The sequence below is a fragment of the Mauremys mutica genome, chromosome 3 (assembly GCF_020497125.1).
Source record: "Mauremys mutica isolate MM-2020 ecotype Southern chromosome 3, ASM2049712v1, whole genome shotgun sequence".
Lineage (NCBI taxonomy): Eukaryota > Metazoa > Chordata > Testudines > Geoemydidae > Mauremys > Mauremys mutica.
The window spans coordinates 191072638-191093368 of NC_059074.1; the positions used below are offsets into that span (position 1 = coordinate 191072638).

The following is a 20731-nucleotide window of genomic DNA, read 5'->3' on the forward strand; positions in this document are numbered from 1 at the left end:
CTACGGCGCCTCCGTTGGGACAAACCTGCTCGGGTCGGAGCCCTAAACTGCGACTCCTCCCCCTCCACAGAGCTCACCCGGGGCACGACGGGGAGCCCCCCCCCCGAGCAGGCGGAGGCGGAGCCCCGGAGACGCCTGCCCTGCCCAGGTGTTGCCGGGGTGGCTGTCAAGTCCTGTGCTGCCCCCTGTGAGAGCTGAGCAAGCCTAGTAACCGCTGCCCCCCCCCCATTCTGCGGCTGTTCCCAGGCAGGCTGCCTGCAGCCCCGGGATGCCCAGGGGGTCTCCCGTCCCATCCAAGTACTAGCGTTCAGCGCAGTAGGGCTCCCGGAGATTGTGCTGAATCTGCCTATGTCATGCAGGCTGCAAACCCACCAGGCAGAGTGCATCTGGCCCATGGGCCACATGTTTAGTACCTACTTGTGGAAGCTGTCAAACCTTTCACTCCAAGGAGCACATCTTTCTCCTTAGGACCCAATTCCCAAGCTCAGATGTGTCTACATGTAATGTTTTTGGAACTATAGATAACTGACCATTAAATAAAAGGAGTGATGTCAACCTGTTACAGTCAAAATAGTCATCCTAAGGAGATAATATTGGGTGACTCACGTGTTATTTAAAGTTGTACAAGGCCATGCAGAAATAAAGTGAATGGGAAAACGCTGCATTGTACAGGTCCTGATTCCCACAAGGTGGGGATGATCGAAGGGTCCAGGTGAGGCCATAGTCAGTTGTGCAAAATAAATAAAGTGTACAAAAATAGTACATTTTAAATTATTTTAACTCTTACATAAAGATGGACATACTGGGTGAGACCAATGGTTCATCTAGCCCGGTATTCTGTCTTCTAACAGTAACCACTGCCAGATGCTTCAAAGGGAATGAACAGGACAGGGCAGTCATCAAATGATCCATCCCGCCACCCAGTCTCAGCATCTGGCAGTCAGAGGCTCAGGATTACCCAGAGCATGGCATTGCATTTCTGCCCAGGTTGGCTAATAGCCATTGATGGACCTATCCTCCATGAACTTACCTAATTCTTTTTTTGAACCCAGTTAGTTTTGGCCTTTTAAAAAACTTATTCCAAACAAGCCCCAGAATAGTATGGCCTTTTAAGGCTACCAGTGTTGTAACCTGCAAAACCCACCCCGTGCTTTAGTGCTAACTGGTGTAGAATATAAGGATGTGCAGCGGGCTGCTAATGCCTCTACTAAAAAAATTATTAAATATAAACCTGTATGTAGTTGGATTTACCTTATAAAAAGCGTACAAGGCTCTTTTTGAAATTTGTATAGATGCCAATGAAGTGGAAGTATGCATGCACACAGACTAACAAAATGTTACTGGAGTACTAGATATCTTAAATGTCATTATTAAGGACCAAGGCAAAGGCACTGCTGAGCCTTAAAAGATGGCATGGTGGTGCAGTCCCCACTCCATATGCTTGCAATGTGATTGTGCCGGTGCTGGCAATCGAGTCTGATCAGTTAGGGAATGGGCAGAGAAGGTGCTACCCTCTCCATTCCCACAGCTCCCTTGGTTAGAGAGCTAGCAAGAAAGTCTAGTTCTGGCATCCTGCTGGCAGCTTTCATTTAATGTGAAGAGGGATAGGGCCAAGCTCTTTCTCTGGAGTGACATTCCCAACTGGGGAAGTTAATTGGCCAAAGGCCACCTGAGTAGCTCTTAAAGCTTCTTTGCGTTATATTGGCTACTAAAACCATATTTGAGGAAGGGGAAATTTGTTTTAATGCTTACTCATAATAGCAACAGGGCAGGAATATGCTGTAGAGGGTTCTAGTTGCACCTTTACCAGCCCCTTACTGCTGAGTTGGAGTACCTCATTCTATTCTAAAAGTAGCAGCCTCTTGAGCAGTGATATTGTGAAGATTTTTTTAAAGTAAAATGTTTTATACTTGATGCATGCAAGGATTTCAACTCATCTCTGGAGGTAGAAATGGTATACTAAAACTCCCTGCTCCTTTAAGTCCTCAGTGAACACTCAAGGAAAAAACCTAATTAAGAATACCCTAAAAAGAACCAGAGGGGTAGCCCTGTTAGTCTGAATCTGTAAAAGCAGCAAAGAGTCTTGTGGCACCTTATAGACTAACAGACGTGTTGGAGCATGAGCTTTCGTGGGTGATTGCCCACTTCATCGGATTGCATCCGACGAAGTGGGTATTCACCCACGAAAGCTCATGCCACAAGACTCTTTGCTGCTCCTAAAAAGAACAAAAGTAGTGGATTTGAATGTTGTTTAAAACTAATTGTTGGAAACACATACTCCTATGGGAATTCTGCACCACTGCACAATGCAGAATTTGTGCAGAATTCCATGTTTCTCCTGCAGAATTGGGGCTGCAGAGCTACTGGCCACCACTAGGGGCTTCTAGACTCTGCAGGCCATGACAGCTATAGAGAGGCTGCATGCTCTGGCTACTGACTTGATCCTCATTGTCCTGAAAACAAGAAAGGGTGCAGGAGACAGCTCTGGCAAAAGGGGGAGGAAGCGCAGGGCAGGGCTGCACCACACCACTTCCCCTAGTGGGACAATAAAAAAGCTGGCCGGGGGGCTGGGGAGAAGGGGTAAGTATGGGCTCTGGGGGATGCAGTGGGTTGAGAGTGTCTGGACTCACCCCACAGCTGGGGTCTAGGAGAGAGGGGTGCAGGTGTCTGGACTCTTAGGGCCCCCGCAACTGGAACTGGATTGTCATAGGGGTTTCTTTAACTCTATTCTTAGGGGAATCTTTTTTGTTCTAGTGTGTATTGACAGGTATTTTGAAATAAATGATCAAAATAATTGAAACTGGAGTGATTATATTGTTATTGACAAATTAAATATGCAGAATTTTAAAATAGTGTGCACAGAATTTTTAATTTTTTTGGCACAGAATTCCCCCAGGAGTAAACACAGCACTAGTGGTACCTGAAAAATGTTAGTCCATTTTCAATTAGCTACAAAAGGACACTGTCTAAGATAGTCATGCTTTTAATATCCTCCACATCTAGGACCAGGGCTGTCCCTAGGCGGGTGCAGGGCCTGGAACACAGGTGCTGAATTTCTAATCTGCCAGGGAGTGTTCCACCCTCACTCCACTCCTTCCCCACAAGGCCCCACCCCTGCTTTCCCCCTCCACCAAGCATGCTGTGCCCTCACTCCTCTCCCTTCCACCCCAGTGCCTCCAGATCCCACAAAATATCTAATCCACAGCAGGCAGGAAGCACTGAGACGTATAGAAAGACCAGCTGAATGATTAGCGAGGACTAAAATCCAGCTACATTATTGTTTTCTTAGAAGAGATTGTACACCAGTTAATACACTGCTGCTATTCCACAGGAGTAAGAAGCATCTTCCTATATCATGCTGCACTACAATAATGTGGGTAATAGTCCATTTGTGTAACTAATTACTACCCCCATCATTTAATAACTATCAAATATGGAAGCTGGTTTAACAATTTACAGAAACCAAGAATTGATGCTTGGTATATTTATCAACTGTTGAGCACCTACATCAAAAAAGGTGTTTAATATTAAGAAGTCTAAGATTGAGCAAAGTCCTGTATAGTCAGTATGGGATTGGTTTTGGCAGCATATTTCCATAAGGTCAAAACATGAAAAATTAGAAAATATCTAAATTGGTATTTACAAGATTAGATCAGCTTTTCAATCGTGTATTAGGCTGTGTTTGGCAGGTTTATTACTAAGATACCATGGCAACTAATGACCAAACACTAGAATGTGGCCCTGAAACTTACTGTTAAAGAATCTCAACTAGTAAGTATTTCCATTTGCAGTTAATGAAGGAAACTTTAGCAATTAAAAGCTAGAAGACATTGTCCTAGGTAGCTGAACTACAATGAAGTTTATTGAAGGGCTGTGGACTGAGAGGAAATACACTCGTATATAGGCATTAATGGATGAAGAGACATTTGCAGAAAGAAATGTACATTTGAAATTATAGGGCACAGTACAATCCTATACTTGCCATGCACCCTAGTGGCTGTAGCAAATGCCTGGGTAAGAGGATGGGTGTTTGTCAGGCTTTCTAGATAGGAAATATTACTCTGTTTTGGACAACCTTTGGAGGAAAACAGCTCTGAGGTACTGCAGTTACTGCTAAGATTCCATAGTAAGAGAATTATTTCAAACTAGATATTACAGAAGCTAACAACTTGCACTGAAGATTTCTTACTTATCGAAATAGGATTAGTGTGAATGAATGTGCATGATTTAATACAGAGCAAAAGTGGTAACATTTTAATTTGTTTTAGTACTACTCTAGTGAGAGTTTTTAATGCCAAGTTTCAGTTATAGAATACTGCACCTTCATTTACAAACAAAGTTTGCCTCTTGAAACCAGAGATTTTATTAAATTAAGTTGATAAAAGTACATAAACGTAAGTGGGTTTTAGCAGAATGCTTGACACAGGGATTCTGTGAAGAAACCATACTCCAAACTATGCTGTGGTACTCTCGCCTGTACTGCCATTTCCTTTAGTCACCTTATCGAGTGTTCACCTGCAAAGACAAGTTAACATAATCAGGCATGTGGATGGGAAACAATTATCAACATCCCTCACTTTAAAGATACCACTCCATATCTAATCCTTTTGTATTCTGTACTTTAAGCTGGCTGCTGTATTTACCAATACTTGGTTTTGGTTACTGTTTTCCCACAAGGATTGTTTCATTTTTCATAGTTTCAGTTATCAGAAGACTGATGAATTACATGTAAATGGCATATAACTCCTAGGAATATAAGGGTATGAAATACAATAATCATAAAATATTTACTTTAAATACAAATCCTTAACATAAGGGATATATCTTATTCGCAGCACTAATATAATATTAAACAGAACATGAAAGTAATAATCAAAAATATTACTTACCACATCATCAATCTTAAGAATACTGCGGACAGTTTCTGTAGCTAGTGTCACGGCACTGAGAGACACCAACAGAGGCTGGACCACTAACTCCTCCAGGATATTGGAAATTCCACCCTACAGAACCAGAACTGTATCCTCAGTTTGTATAAAAGCAGATGCCACAAATCTGATTTAAACATACTTGTAAATTATCCCCAGTAGCCCCCTGCCTACCATAGTTTAAAGAGAAAAAAACACTTTATGAGCAGATGGCCATGTACAGTTTATTTCAACCTATTCAGTCCCCAGCAGGAATGCTATGGTATAAAATTTATGTCGCAATACTCAGGAAATCCACTCAACACCAGATACTTGTGAAACTATGCCCACCAAATGCTACTGTCCGGTCCAATGCCTAGGCAAGAAGCTAGATACTCTAAATTACTAAGGAAGCAAAGGGGAGGGTGTCAAAAAATAGGCCAGCTCTATTTCCCTGGTGGCTACATCCTGTGCTCATGCATCTAAAAATGTTTATTTTCAAAAAAAAGTAATACTCTAGTTCTTATGGCTTTAAAAAAGGAGAACTACTGAAAGTACTGGATGTCATGGCAGAGTCTGGAACTCATCCACCCACACACACTTTTCTGAGTGCACCTGAGACTTTTAGCAGACAAATAAATTGCTAACTAGCAAAGATGGCTGGAAAATACAATTTCTAACCCATGGAAAACTGATGTTTTTGGAACAAGATATTGTCCCATTTAGGACAAAAAATAAAAACCGTGAAATTTCTCATGGGACAGAAATTCTGAAAAATTCCATTTCAGGAGAACACAGAATTTTTTGACTTGTTGGCTGCCCGTCTGAAAGATGACAAGAGAGGCATCCAGGCTGCAGAGGAGGTGGAGAGCTGGGTTGCTCGGCCTCCCTGCAGATCCCAGGCATCTACTTAGAAGTCATCATTTCAATTTTTCCAGTAAAACTGAAGTTTTCAGCTGAAATATTTAATTTTTGCAAAAAGGGCATTTACCATCAAAAAAAAATTCTGAAAAGATTTCTAACCAGTTCTTCTAATTAGTTTTTAAAAGCACTGGTTATCTGGCGTCTCAGACCATAAAAATGCTCAATTGTTATGTTGCAATGATACAGGAGGTTGACGGAGGACAGTTTTGGGCTACAACTTGGGCAACCTTTATCTGTCTTTATTCTCAATTATTTTTGCTCAAAAAGAACTGAACATTTTAATTTTATCATCACAGATGTATAGTCCTTTTGTATATTACCTTTCTGATATTAATGCCTGCTGTTTTCTCTCCTTGTGCATGTCTGTTTCTCAGCTCTGTTACAGTAGAAATAGGGTTAAGGCCTGCATTTTCAGCCAGTGTAGATGGGATGACTTCCATTGCATCTCCATATGCACGGACACAGTATGAGTCCATACCACTCAAAGTGCGAGCATACTCATTCAAGCGCAGTGCTAATTCGATCTCTGGTGCTCCACCTCCCGCAATTAGAGCTCTGGGGGAAAACAAAAAAAAGTAAAATTCTATTAAAAAAATACAAGCTGTGGCCTTTGACAAATGTTTAAGTGGTTACAGTTTACTGTATTATTGGTATATGAAGTCACTACATAATAGAAAGCATTACCTTTTTTTTACTAAACAACGTATGACACACAGAGCATCATGAATTGAACGCTCAGCTTCTTCCATTACTAGTTTGTTGGATCCACGTACCACAATTGTAACAGTTTTTCCAGGGCTTGCACAGCCTGTAATCTATAACATAAAAACATAGTTGGACCAAAAAAAAAACCCAAACCAAAACAAAAAGTAGTAAGGAAACGTAAAATCTGGGGCATTACCCATTATCAGGGAATGAAAATTACATTGGATTAAGGCCCGAGACTTGACATTCAGTTACCTAACAGAGATTGAGCTCTGGTAAACCACACTAAGTTTTCCAAGTCAATACAATCAAGTAAGCCTACGGTGACAGGGACTGTCTTTTTGTTTTGCATTTGCGCAGCATTTAGCACAATGAGGGGTCCATGATTAGGGGTCCTCTGTGCTACAGTAATACAAAATGATAATAGAAGTAAATACTGTTGCATACTACAGAAAAAACTAAAAGTTTCAGCTCTCATTCATTTCTAGAACAGGCAAGTTTTGAGGTACCACCCCTTAAAATTATATTACTATCTTATAATCAGCAAAGAAAGATGTTTATTTCTGTTCCTCACCTTTATTAGCTTCCCAGAACCATTTAGGTTGACCTCCTCTGCCAATTCAGCAGATCCCAATGTATCAGCAATGAACTGATCAATGTGAGCAACTGGCTTGGTTCCAATTGTCTACAGGAACAAGTTAAAATAGGCAAAATATACAGTTTAGTGTACTTTTCTATATATTATAGTTGGTTCATAACTGCTTTAATATAGATGCCCTACTCCCCCCGCCCCGAGCCTGACCATTTGCTATTTTTCTTGGAGATAAAAGGGAATGAGAGTATAGTTAAGTCTTTTGGAGATATTTATCCTGTTTATTCGTGTGTGTGTGTGTGTGTGTGTGTGCGTGTGTGTGTGTGTGTGTGTGTGTGTGTGTGTGTACACACACACAGGGAGGAAGGGAGAGAGGGTGTGTGTGTTTCACAAAGTCCACTCCAATAAAACAAGGTGTTATGATCCATTTAAGTTATATAGTAGTGACAGGGTATAGATATCCTTCAGCACAGCTATTTAAACAAAACACTTCTTTACCTTACATATAAATTCAATGTCTTCTCTTTCAATATCTTTAATCACCATGATCTTCATTTTGTTCAAGAAATGTAGCGCTAGATCACTAAGAGCATCCCTAAAACCAAAGACAGTTCAAAAAGTGAATGCACAACACTATAAAACCAATAGTGCTAGCATGTGATTATTAGTTATAATTAGGATTTGTGTCATAGTAATAAAAATCCACTGAAGAATTTCAGTATTGGCTTATAAAAAACAACAACAACAAAAATTGTGAAGTCGAAGGTATGTTATTGTTCAGAGGGTGTGTGACAGAATCTGTATGCTCACTGAAAGTACAGGGGCTTCAGAAGCAACCAGTTTTTGAAATTTCCTCCTTTGATGTTAGTGTTACAATTCAGCTTATGAAGAGTACCGATGCTTTAATCTAATAGTTACTTAGGAAACAGAAGTGTTATTTTATCAGGCAGTTAGCATACCGTAGAATAGACTTCTGAATGAGCAGCACATTGCATCCAGCCTTTTTAATTTGTTTAACTAAGTTTAGAATGTAGGCTCTCTCTTCACGCAATACTCTGTCCATTTGAGCATAGTCAGAAACAACGATCTGGTTGTCCATCTATTAAAAGAGAAAAATATTTAAATGTCTTCAAAAATTATTGAATGTAAGCTCAGAAGTACATTTCTTGTTGTTCATGCTGTTTCTATAATTCAGTGCAGTTGTGATGTAAGGCAAACAAGACTGAATACACCATTGCATCTATACACATTTTAATGTTCCAATACAAGGACTTGTGGTTTTAAGTTACAACCTTTTATTACTACATGGTAAGTTTAAAACTAATGAGGTTCTGATATAATTTGTGGAACAGGAAAGTTATGTATGACTATAACAGACTTAGGCTTGGTCTACACTAGATTTAGGTTAACACAAGGCAGTTTACATTGATGTAATTATGCCAGTGTCTACACTAGAATGCTGCTTCCGCCAAAGTAAATGGCCTGCTAACTGACATCAGAACTCCACCTCCATGAGACATAGCACTTATGTTCCTGTAGTTAGGGTGACGCAACTTACTTGGGCTGTTGGCTGTCATTCTTGTCAGTTTCATGGCTGCTGAGCTCACACAAAACTGACAAGCATGTTAATTTCACTGCCGGCAGGCTCAATACTGGGCTAAGCTGGCCCTCCCACAGCTGTCAGCCAGGTGCCAGGCTCACAGCTGAAGCACCCACCCCGGGGTGACAGCCTGAGCTGTGAGCCCTGTGCGGGGCTCAAATTCACAGCATAGAGCTCCAGCTGTGAGCCCTGACCTGCTGCTCTGAGCCAGAGAGTACCATGAAACTGATGCCAGGCTCACCGCTCAGATTGTCATCCTGCCGGTAGGTGAGGGGCTCCTGCTGTGAGTCCCACACATCTGTCAGTGCCCCACTTCAGTCAGTGCAAGTGCTAGTGGTGAGGATGCATACCACCAGCAGAAGGAGGGCAGTGTGGACACCAAAAGCCAACAGAATTACTGCGATGGCTTCTGCAGCGTAGACAAGCCCTTAAGGAGTATTTTTTTTCTTCATTGTCTAATTACATGTAAATCCCCATGCACAAAGATATTAAATTCAGCAGGATCAGGCTAACTCACATCAGTCTTTGGAGCAGACAAGCAAAACTGAATGAGTCCAATCTTGGCTTTTTCCACTCTAGTTACACCAGTATTCGCCAGCTTCTGAGTGAGGACTAGCCCTTCAACCAGTTCACAATCATCAATTGTTCCACTGGAAACAAGAGTAGTAAAACATTAATTTAATGTTTTAGGGAAACAATTTTTAAAAGTTGGACAAGTTACTGTAATTAACAGAATTGCTAGATATGGACTGCTACTTACCCAAGCTTTTTAACAATTTTAATGTCTCTAAGATCTACACTGCTAGCTGTAGTTGGATCAATCACCTTCATCACTGCATCCACACTCATTGGAGAAAGGAGACTAGAATACTGAGATACAACCTAAAGGGATTTAATTAAGATAAATAAACTTAGTGTGAGGAAGAACACTTACAACTTAGTGGCATAATCAAAATTAAGAAAATACCAATTTCAAAATTACACTAGCAAGCCATTCATAATCTCATTACTTTTCTTTTGTGCTTATAACCCTATATAGTTTGAAAATGAAATCTGATTTCTTCACATTTTCCCTTCCAATAAGTAGTTTATTACTGTAGTATTACTCGTACATGCGGGGTTACCAACAAAAGGTAGAACAATTGCTTCTGTGGTAAAAACCTATGCTCAGGCCTAGCACAGTCGTTCTCAATCGGGGGGTAGGCACATCAAACTTTATAGAGGTACAGCAAGCCTTCCCACTTACTCATGGGGTCGCAACAGCACTTGAATTTGGCTTGTCCACCCCCAATCATGGAGGGGGTGGCCGGACCAAATTTGAGTGAGTGGTGTTGCGACCTGGCACACAGACAGAACATTGACGGGAACCTCTGAGCTCTGCCCCACATTTTTCTGTTTGTCTTCAGTCATCCCAAGGAATTGCCTTTAAAATGAATTCCCCAATGCACAGTGACTTCTAGAGAAAGAAAGTACAGCCTGGGTCCGTATTATTCTTTTTTGCATAGACTCTACAGGACCCACGGGGGAGGTGATCCATGTATACATCTCCTCTGCTGCCCAATGTGGACCCTCCCAAACCCCTTCCTCCTCTATAGATTCTGGTGTCGGAATGCTCTCCCTGGGACCCTGCAGAGGAGATGGATAGTGTCACAAAGGCAACCAACATCACTTCCACAATAGAAGGGTAAGATCTGTGCATGCAGGCCCCTCCTCTGTGCTGATCAGGGGATGTCATGATCTCTGGCTCTCCCCTCCCCCATTAAAAAAAGCAAATAAGGAAACATTTAACTTGACAGAAAAGAACAGCATGGATTTTGCAAACAGGGTCAGAGAGCAGATACAGTAGGTAAAGCTTGTAATCAACTGCAATATTATTCAGATATGGAGGAAACATTTTTTAAATAAACTTATGATTCAAAGGTGTAATAGAACTACAAGAAAATTGTGTCTTCATAGTCTTTGCATTTAAAGACATAGTAAACTTGAAATCTCATCTTTTTAGGAAACAGAAGTAAGCTGCTTTTGGGAGCTTTCCCTGACAATTTGGGGAGTTAGGCTTAAAATGACTGTTTAAAAAAAGTTTCTCCCCAGTGCAGTATGAAAAACCCACAAGAACAGAGAAAATAGTGTAATGGACTACACACAAGATGACATTAAATGCCCAAAGTAAGCCAACTGAAAGAGGGGACAATTTTTTTCACTGTTCTTTCAGTTTTAGTGTAGCAGCCATGTTAGTCTGTATTCAGTTTTAGTAATCTTAGGTGTTACCTAAATACAGTAGATAAAAATTTCAGGAGTGAAATGTGACTAAGATTAAATTCAGTTAAATTTTTAGGTTGCGAGTAAATGCGAATCATAGAATCAAAGAATATCAGGGTTGGAAGGAACCCTCAGGAGGGCATCTGGTCCAACCTTCTGCTCTATGCAGGACCAATTCCCAACTAATTCATCCCAGCCAGGGCTTTGTCAAGCCTGACCTTAAAAAAACTCTAAGGAAGGAGATTCCACCACCTCCCTAGGTACTGTAACCCATTCCAGTGCTTCATCACCCTCCTAGTGAAAAAGTTTTTCCTAATATCCAACCTAAACCTCCCCCACTGCAACTTGAGACCATTACTCCTTGTTCTGTCAGCATCAATCAACTGCAGCATCATGAAAAGTCAGCATGCTAGATGACCAGGAACAGTTACTGAAATTATCTATTGTCCCTATTAATCTGGCACATATGAAACAATATAAACCACACAAAAGAAGTCAGTACAAATAAAACAGTCTAGTTCAAAGAAGATCTGAATTCAGCTAATAAATGGATGAATTACTGGATTTAAAAGATCGGTATTTATTGTTTGTATTATGGTAGCACCTAGAGAATTCATTTTGCTAAACAATATAGAACAAAGGGACAAATGACATACAAAGAGTGGGAAAATGTGTAAAACAATACCCATGAACACACATTACAATTAATTTACGCAGACGTTAGGCTGAATAACCCCCCCCCCCCCACCCACCCCCACTAACTGGATAATTACTACCTTTGAATTCAGTGAAGTAGTTGCACTATTTAGCAAGGTTTCTCTGTCGCTTAGTTCAATTGGCTGTCCCATGTCGGTCAAGACTTCAGTACTCTTATCCAAAGCTTTCTGGAATGACTCCGAAATGATGGTGGGATGGATTCCTATTAGAAGTTTAAATTCAAGTTTTCAGACTAATTGTTCACTTAACTTTATCATTTGATTTTCTTTAAATTTTAGAAGCTGGTTCATTCCACTTACAATCTCATCCCAGCTTCAACTTTTGCCAGAAGCTGGGAATGAGCGACGGGGATGGATCACTTGATGGTTACCTGTTCTGTTCATTCCCTCAGGGGCACCTGGCACTGGCCACTGTCAGAAGACAGGATACTGGGCTAGATGGACTTTTGGTCTGACCCAGTTGGGCCATTCTTATGTTCTTACAATACCCTTTGATTTTTGGACTGATAATGACAAATTATCTAAAACTAACATTTCAACAGAAACAGTTTTTTTTAATTTGTAGTTTTCTCTACTTGAATAATGAAAGTGAACTAATCTCAATTTTACTTATTAATTCTCATTATCTCCCTGAAGTGTTTGAAACCCAAATACTTACATCCCACAAAACTGTATTTATCAGTTTTAAGATTGTTATGAAAACAAATATATTCATATTATGTTTATAAAACCTTTACGAACAAAACAGGGTTCAGACCTAAGTAACCTTAACAGTTGTTCTTTATGGTGCCCCATCACCTACAAAGGGGTTTCCCAGACGACTTTAGGACGCACCCAATATCCTTTGCCTTGTCACAAGGAGCTGCTTTGGCTGCCAATACCAGCTGCACATCCCCTACTTCTGCTCCTGGTGTTACACACACGCTTCCTGTAAAGCGTATTTCTTGCTTTTATAGCAACAGACAGGCTGCAGACAGTATTGCTGGCTAGCACCAGCAGTGGGAGAAGGTTTAGAGAGAATGGGCAGCTGGCAGCAGTAAAGAGGGAAGAAAAGAGAGCAGAGCCTTTGGGAGGTGGGACAAGAAATGAGGCAGGATGAACAAAAATGAGAATGTGAAAATAGGAAGAAAAGAAGGGAAAAAAAGGAAGAGGACAGAAACTGACAAGATAAGGCAATAACTGCAGGGAATGCTGTAAGGGTACACTGGTAATAACTCCAGATGTCAAGCACAAAGGGAGAGTGGGTGCGTGTAAGACAAGGTTGGAAATCGCTGCTATAATTGCCCACTAAACATGCAAACTCAATACTACCGAGCTTGAAAACAGATTTTGATTGGGATCCTTTTTACTATTCTATGGTAATTTCTCCCCAGTTTCAAAAGGTTTCAAGATAACTGAATAATTTTATTTGAAAAATGATATTGCCACATATTTATTCTGCTGTTTGAGAAATTAAGGAGAGGACAAAGGGGAATTCAGCACATTACTGCAAGCTTACCTTTCAAAAAGGCCAGGTTTGTGCTGAATAACCCTGTTCCTAGCTATCTGGGTATTGCACACAAATTTATGTCAAAATTTTACAAAGAGATATCCAAGTATTAACTAGAGATACTACATTAATAAGGACCATTCTAGGCTAGGTTATATTGAATAGATTTATACACAGAGTCACGTACTTTTTGTATATTTGATCTAATCAGATATTTATATGGCCTTCCCATCAACACAGTATCCCTGTGCTTCATAGTCATTAGCGGATTTACCACTGAGGTAAGGAAGTACCAACATTCCCCAATTTATACATGTGGAACTGGCGCACAAAGAGATTCAAGTGACTTGCCCATGGTCACACAAAGTCATGGCAAAAACTGGGAACTGAACCCAGATCTCTCAAGTCCCAGTCCAATGTTTTAACTACATCCTTCCTCTCAGACAGTAATGCGGTTCGCTTCAGGTCTGACAAGTTAGTTCTGCCTTAATATAGGTGACTACTTATAAGTATCCCCCTTTGATAATTCCAATGTGCTTATTTAATAAAGTGACTTGCCTTGCAGACCATTCCACTGTTCAGCACCAGTATCAGTGGACTACTTCTCATGTGCCTACCATACTTTTGTGATAGTAGGGTTAAGAGCTGACAGGGCTCTCCTGCCCTGTTAGTTGACCAGCATGAGCACTGTTGTGGCAGAGAGGCACTGCATAACTGCCCTGTATACAGAGGGAGAGATCAATCCCTACTTGAGGCAAGCTTTTTTCGATTTAAGTTTTTTTTGTTTGAAAAGCAAGCCTTTAAAAAAAAAAGGGGGGGGGGAAATAAAAAAATCTGTTGAAGCAAGGAATATAAACTGTTCTGTTCAGCCCCTAATGGCTTCTTCACACAGCATCTGGTTGCTGCTGGCATGCTGTTAGCCTCACTGATTGGTACAGCAGAACTGCTAGTCCTCACAAGAATTTATACTGCTTCACACATTCCAAGCCTTTTACAAACATCAATCCTCTCAACAGTCCTGATAATAATAAATAAATATCTCTGTTTTACAAAAAATAAAGACCAGGTGATCTGCTCAAAGCCCAGCAAGAGTTCCTAGCTCCAAATTGTGGGTTAATTTCTTCATACCACACTATTTCACCCATCACGAACCATTATCTATAAAAAATTCGAAATACCAAAATACCTTTAATAGCTATACTTGATCTGTAATACTGAAAGCAGATTCGAGCTCAAAAACATGAAGCTAAATGATTTGAGATTGCCACCAGAAATAAGACATTAGCAAGTACAGAAACAAAGCTCTTTTGAGTTACTTTTCAAATCAATGTTTTACCACTAAGAAGTTATACAATTAATGGACTTTCATTAACCAAAAACCAATCTTATTAATATTCAGTTATATATAATTAACTCTTCCAGGCATCTTCCCTTTTCCCCTTTTATTAAAGCCAAGCAGTAAAACGTACCCTTCTGAAGAAGTCTGGAACAGGCATCCAAGAGAGCACCAGCAATAACAACAACAGATGTGGTGCCATCACCAGCCTCAATATCTTGTGCCTTGGACAGCTCAACCAACTAAATAAAGACAGTTTGAGAACGTGTGACATGATTTATTGGAACCAGTTACTTTTATGCACCACTGGTACTTAATTAAGAAGGAAAAATATTTAATATTCCACTGGGGATTGTATAAAGAATGGTTTTACTTATTAACTTTAAATATACAGATTGGTTCTCCTTAATTTTGTGCATATATCTTTTCCCATGGTTATAAAAGGTACAAATACATATTTTAGCCCACTTATACCTGGTGTATAAACAATACAGAACATAAAATGTCCTGTGAGGTCCATACAGCAGGAAATTCCTTGCTTCTTGACTGACCAGCAACACTGCTCTTTTATACAGGCAATGTTACCAACATCTCCTTGTCCCAAGGTATAACTTTAACCCATGACATTATGACAAGGATTAGAGTAAAGATGCCCAGTTTACTGTCAGTTAATTAGAATCTAAGAATCCTCCCATAAACCACTGTTGTGCAGAGTACATAAAGCTTAATTATTGCATTACACCCAAACCATTATTTGGTGTTTGGATTTTAGGCTGTCCCCACCCCCAAGATTCATGTAAAGAGCATCTAGGGCAGAACTTCAGTGCATTGCAGACTTGCAGTGCCACAACACCAGTGTACTTCAGTGCCCTGCAGCTTTCTAGAACCACATTTATCCTCTCCTCAGATCCATGAACATCCTGAATTAATCTGGTACCTCCTTAGATTCTTCTGCCAACCAGGTTGGGACATACTGGTTTACAAGCTGAAAATTACTTACCATTTTGGCTGCAGGATGTAGAACCTGCATTTGTTTCAGAATAGTTGCACCGTCATTTGTAATTGTCACATCTCCTTTACCATCTTGAATCTGGGGGAAAAAAAACAAAAAAAACCCACCACATATTTATAACTAAGGCTGACAGTTTGTCAAGGAGGTCACGGATTTCATGACTTCTGCAGTGGCCGGTGTACCTGGACAGGGGACTGCCTGAGCAGCTCGGGCAGCCCCTGGGCCAGTTGCACCAGCCACTGCTGGGGCAGTATCCAGCCACCCCTCCCCCATCAGAAGCAGGAGTCTGGGTGTGGGAGGGGCATGGGACAGGGAGATGTGGGCTCTGGGCAGTGCTTACCTAGGGGGCTCCCCAGAAGCTGCGACATTCCCCTCCCTCAGCTCCTAGGCGGAAGTGTGGCCACAGGGCCAGCTCCAAGCACCAGAGCAGCAAGCAGGTGCTTGGGGCAGCCAATGGGAAGGAGCGGCATGTCCAGCTCTTTAGCGGTGGGTCCCTCACTCCCTCTCGGAAGGAAGAGCCTGCTGCCGAAGAATGAAGCGGTGGCGGTATAGCTGCTGCCGATCTTGGCTTGGGGGGGGGGGGGGAGCCACTTGGCGCAGCAAAAACGCTGGAGCCAGCCCTGTGTGGCCAGACAGCTCTGCGCACTGCCACCACCTGCTGGCACCACCCCTACTGGCCATGGTTCCCAGCCAATGGGAGCTGCAGAGCCATTGCTTGGGGCAGAGGCAGCGTGAAGAGCTGGCTGGTCACACCTCCACCTAGGAGCTGAGCGAAGAGGCTGTTGCCCCTTCCGGGGAGGCATGGAGCCCGGTAGGGAGCCCGCCCAGCCCCCCAAAGATTTAGTCAGGGTATATGGTAGAAATCATGGACAGGTCACGGGCCGTGAATTTTTGTTTACGGCCTATGACCTGTCCATTACTTTTAATAAAAATACCCATGACTAAAACGTAGCCTTATTTATGAGCTTAGATGCAGAAGACATTTTTTAACATTAAGATCCATAAAATATTTGATGTTCCCTTTAAACCAAAGGACTTCTTACTACTACTAAAGTTTCAGTGTATTGCCTCTTCCAACAACAATCATCAATACATATTCATGTAACTAGAAGTTATCTTGATGATTAGCAAATACAAAAAAACAAAACTATTCTTGTAAAAAACCGTTGAAATTTGCTTAAGTATTTATAATTGGTTTTAAAAATAATTAATTAGACACTTGTCTCAAAGCTTACCATTTTATCCATTCCTTTTGGTCCAAGGCTTGTTCTAATAGCATCAGCAACGGCTGAAGAGGAAGTGAAAATGAGATGCTTTTATGCAATAGTCACTGACATTCAGCTTTAAATTAAAACTGGTAAATGCTAAGAAAATTTACAAAAAACTTTAACAGTCTGAACATAATCAGTTCTTCTGTACAGAAAAGGACAAACAACCCTGATAAACTCTCATATGGAGCCATTTAGTTCCACTTTATTAAAAGTCTTACTAGTTTATTAAAAGTTTGAAAAACTTACTGATATGGCATAAATACATGGTCGATTCTAACACCTGGGCCTTGTTTACACTACGAAGTTTTGTCACCAAAAGCTGCCTTTTGCTTACAAAACAGGGGTGTACACACTACAAAGCTATTTTGGCGGCAAAACTCTGCTGTCTTGCCAACAAATTAAAGCCACCTCAATGAGAAGTATAAAACTTTTTGCCGCAAAGTTAAAGTGACAAAGCGTTAGTGTAGACACTGCTGTTTGTTTTGTCCACATAACTGGCTTCTGCCAGTATCCCACAATGCCTGCCCTGACCACTCTGCTCACTGTTTTGATCTTTGCTGCCCTGCAGGCATGTGCTCCTCTCCTTTCAAAGCTCTGGGAAGTAACTGAGAGCTGAGCATGCTGCTGCATTTGGGGAACAAAGAGCAAATCACTACCATGAAATGCTCCTGTTCTGCCCTGCACTAGTAACACAGGGGCAGGCAGACTGCTGCTGCAAGGAGCAAGGGGGGGGGGGGAGAGATGGGGCAGACTGCTGTGCTGCTTTGACATTCCTCAGCAGGGAGAGCTCACAGAGTTGCTCCCAGCAGCTGAGGAGGCTGTGGAAGAGCTTAAAGGGAATCAGAACCATAGGCAGGCAGAAGGAGCTGCTTCGGACAGCTGTGCAGAGGTGGGGCTGATGAGGGGGGTCCCTGTCCCCCAGGACAGGTTGGCCAGCCTGCAGTCTCCCATGCCTCAGACACACCACTCTGCTCTCCCTACACACTTCCATTGAAAAAGCAGCTCACAATCTACTAGGGCGCCCCTGGAACCATGGGATTGAGAAACAGGGATCATGTGAAGCTGTACCTGCCCCAAGAGGCATTGCAAATCCTTTCCAAAGCACCCTGCTGCCAATTGCAGTGGGATAGGTACCATGGTGCACTGCTCTCTGTGTCGATGCCACAGCTGTTAGCGTGGCACTCTGTCGACACAAGCAGGTAGTGTGGACATGCAACAGTGCTTTTCATTAAAGTGCTTTAATTAAAGTGGCATAACTTTTGCTGACAAAACTCTGTAGCGTAGACCAGACCCTGGGATGTAATAAACACAATCAACACTTGATTTGTATGAAGTATTTTAAAATCCAATGGGGGTACTAATGATATTACATGACACACAGGCTTAAAAATGCTGAAGGGTTTCACTCATCTGATAGTGGGTTATAATGCCTTTTCTCCAGGTACTCTGACCAGGGCTTGTGTCAATAGCCACCTATAGCCTTTCCCTCCCACCAGCCTCTGGTCCTGGCGCCACACAGTTACGTTTAAATAAAACCCCCACACTAGCAAAAAACAAAACCAAGGAACAAACCCCGAACAAGTCCAGCGGGGTGGGAAGCGGCTCTTCCCAACAGAAACGGCCCATGCCGTGTTCACTAAAGGGCAGAACTGGCCCAGCGGCTGTGCCTGAAGCGGTCAGGCCCACACGAACAGGAAACCCGCACACGATGATGGAGCAAAACGGAACCGCCGAGCCGGCCTGACAGCGGAGGGCCCCGACTGCCCCACCACTCGCTCACAATGAAGGCGTCTGGCCCCGCCGGCGGGGGAGGGGCAGGGTCCGTGTGATGGAGCCGCCCCCCGACTATGGGGCTAAGGAGGGGGGGGGGGGGGATCAGCGACTTCAGGAAGAAGCTGCCGCATCCTCATACTCCCCACACAGAGTCCGGAGGAGGAAACGGACAGCGAGCGAGTCTGAGCGAGCCGCTCCCCGGAGACCCTCCCCCGCCTCCGCCCGGAGCTGGGGGAGAAAGATTCCCTCAGTCCCCTTCCTTCGCCTCGCCAGGCCAACCCCCCTCCCGCCCCCCGCAGGCCGAGCCGCTCCCTCCCCTGCCCCGCTACAGCCCCACCCGGCCCAGGCCGCTCTTCCCCTACCCCCGCCCCGCCACAGCCCCTCCCGGGCAGGCCGCACCTTTGCCGGCGGAGATGTTGCTGAAGCGGATCTGCGCGGGCTTGTCCCGGTCCTGGTAGGCGCTTCGCTTGCGGCCCCCGTTGCCGCCCGTGAAAGCTCTGGACCCCGCGTTCTCCGGCATGGCGACTCCTCCGCGCCCCGCTGCTGCTAAGCTCTGGATGGAGACGGATCGGCCTGGCCTGGCCCGCCCGCACTAACGATCCCCGCCGCGAAGCTTCCAGAACGCGCCGCCTCAGCCTCTGCACTTCAGGGCCGACAGGAGAAAGGGGGGAGGGGCTGGGCTGGAGCGGCGCGTGACGTCACTGCGGACCGCCTCTCCCGCGCGTGCTCGTCGGCCGGGGCCGGAGGCAATGTCTGCGCGAGGGGAGGGGTGGGGCTGGAGCGGCCATCTTGGGAGGCGGGGCTTCGCTACTAGCAACGGAAGCTCCAAGTCCGCTACCTTGCGGCGAGCACAGTCCGCCGGCTGCCAGCCCTGCCCGCAGAAGGAGCGGCTCGTGCGGAGTGGGCGGGGGCGCTCTCAGGAGCGGCCCGAGCCTGGTCCGTGCGGAGCGGGACTGGGAGGGAGGGTCTGTCAGGAGTCAGAAGCAGCCTGGGCATGGTGCAGTGATTTCCCTGTACACCCCCCCCCCGCATTTCCCCAACACCCCCTCCAGTTTTGTGAATTAGTTACATGCCAAACCTGGTGGCTGGACTTTGCGGCTTTGTCCTCACCCACAACTATTTCCCTTTTTGGGACACTCTATACCTTCAAGTCAGCGGCACTGCTATGGGTACCCGCATGGCCCCACAGTATGCCAACATTTTTATGGCTGACTTGGAACAATGGTTTCTTAGCTCTCGTGCCCTAATGCCCCTACTCTACTTGCACTACATTGATGACATCTTCATCATCTGGACCCATGGAAAAGAAACCCTTGAGGAATTCCACCATGATTGCAACAATTTCCATCCCACCATCTACATCAGCCTAGACCAATCCACACAAACACTTAACACTACTGTTAGCCAAAAGGAGCTTACCTAATTACACCAAGGAGGCACGGAGGACAGGAAGACGAGTACCACACCCTTTATTGATCAGTCAGCTGAGCGGGTGTTCTCATCGGCTAGTGCCAGAAGAGAGAGACACTCCCCAAGCCCGGACAGGCCCTTTTTATAATCAGTAACAAACAACTTAGCCTACGTTCGTCTACGTCAGTTGGCTGACCTGCAGAACCTGTACATGTATCTGGTAGGGGATAATTGGGTACGCAGGATACATATATCATTTTGTGGGGGACACAAGATACATCTGTTGAGGATACATTTGTCATTCTAAAGGGGACACAAGATACATCTGTTGACCCTTTGTACTAAATACTTTGGAGACTTACATGGGAACACAGCTGCATACACTTGGGGAGCCAACATATACTTGGGGAGCCAAACAAAACTGATAAGCGAAATAGCTGACATAGGTAGAAACACATCCTTTGTTCTATTGAGTTCTTCAAGCTTTCCAACACTACTGTGCTAATAAGCCATGGGCACATAAACACTACCCTATAGCAGAAACCTACTGACTGCTATACTTATCTACATGCCTCTAGCTTCCATCCAAGACACACCACACGATCCACTGTCTTCAGCCAAGCTCTAAAGTACAACCTTATGTTCTTATGTTCTTAACTGCATTTACTCCAATCCCTCAGACAGAGACAAACAACTATAAGATTCAAAGATTCTTAAAACTACAATACCCACCTGCT

At 43.4% G+C, this 20731-nt stretch overlaps 1 protein-coding gene across 1 annotated transcript; it reads right to left on the reverse strand.

The window, feature by feature from the left end:
* Positions 1 to 4339: 4339 nt before the first annotated feature.
* CCT4 (chaperonin containing TCP1 subunit 4) lies at positions 4340 to 19251 on the reverse strand. The gene is made up of 14 exons (XM_045011065.1): positions 18984 to 19251; positions 16776 to 16828; positions 15529 to 15618; positions 14662 to 14770; positions 11764 to 11906; positions 9489 to 9610; positions 9246 to 9378; positions 8088 to 8227; positions 7627 to 7723; positions 7111 to 7221; positions 6516 to 6646; positions 6152 to 6386; positions 4890 to 5003; positions 4340 to 4515 (listed from the first exon to the last, which is right to left on the reverse strand). Exons 1-14 carry the CDS (start codon positions 19102 to 19104, stop codon positions 4501 to 4503), a joined length of 1614 nt encoding a protein of 537 aa, XP_044867000.1. The 5' UTR covers positions 19105 to 19251; the 3' UTR covers positions 4340 to 4500.
* Positions 19252 to 20731: the final 1480 nt, after the last annotated feature.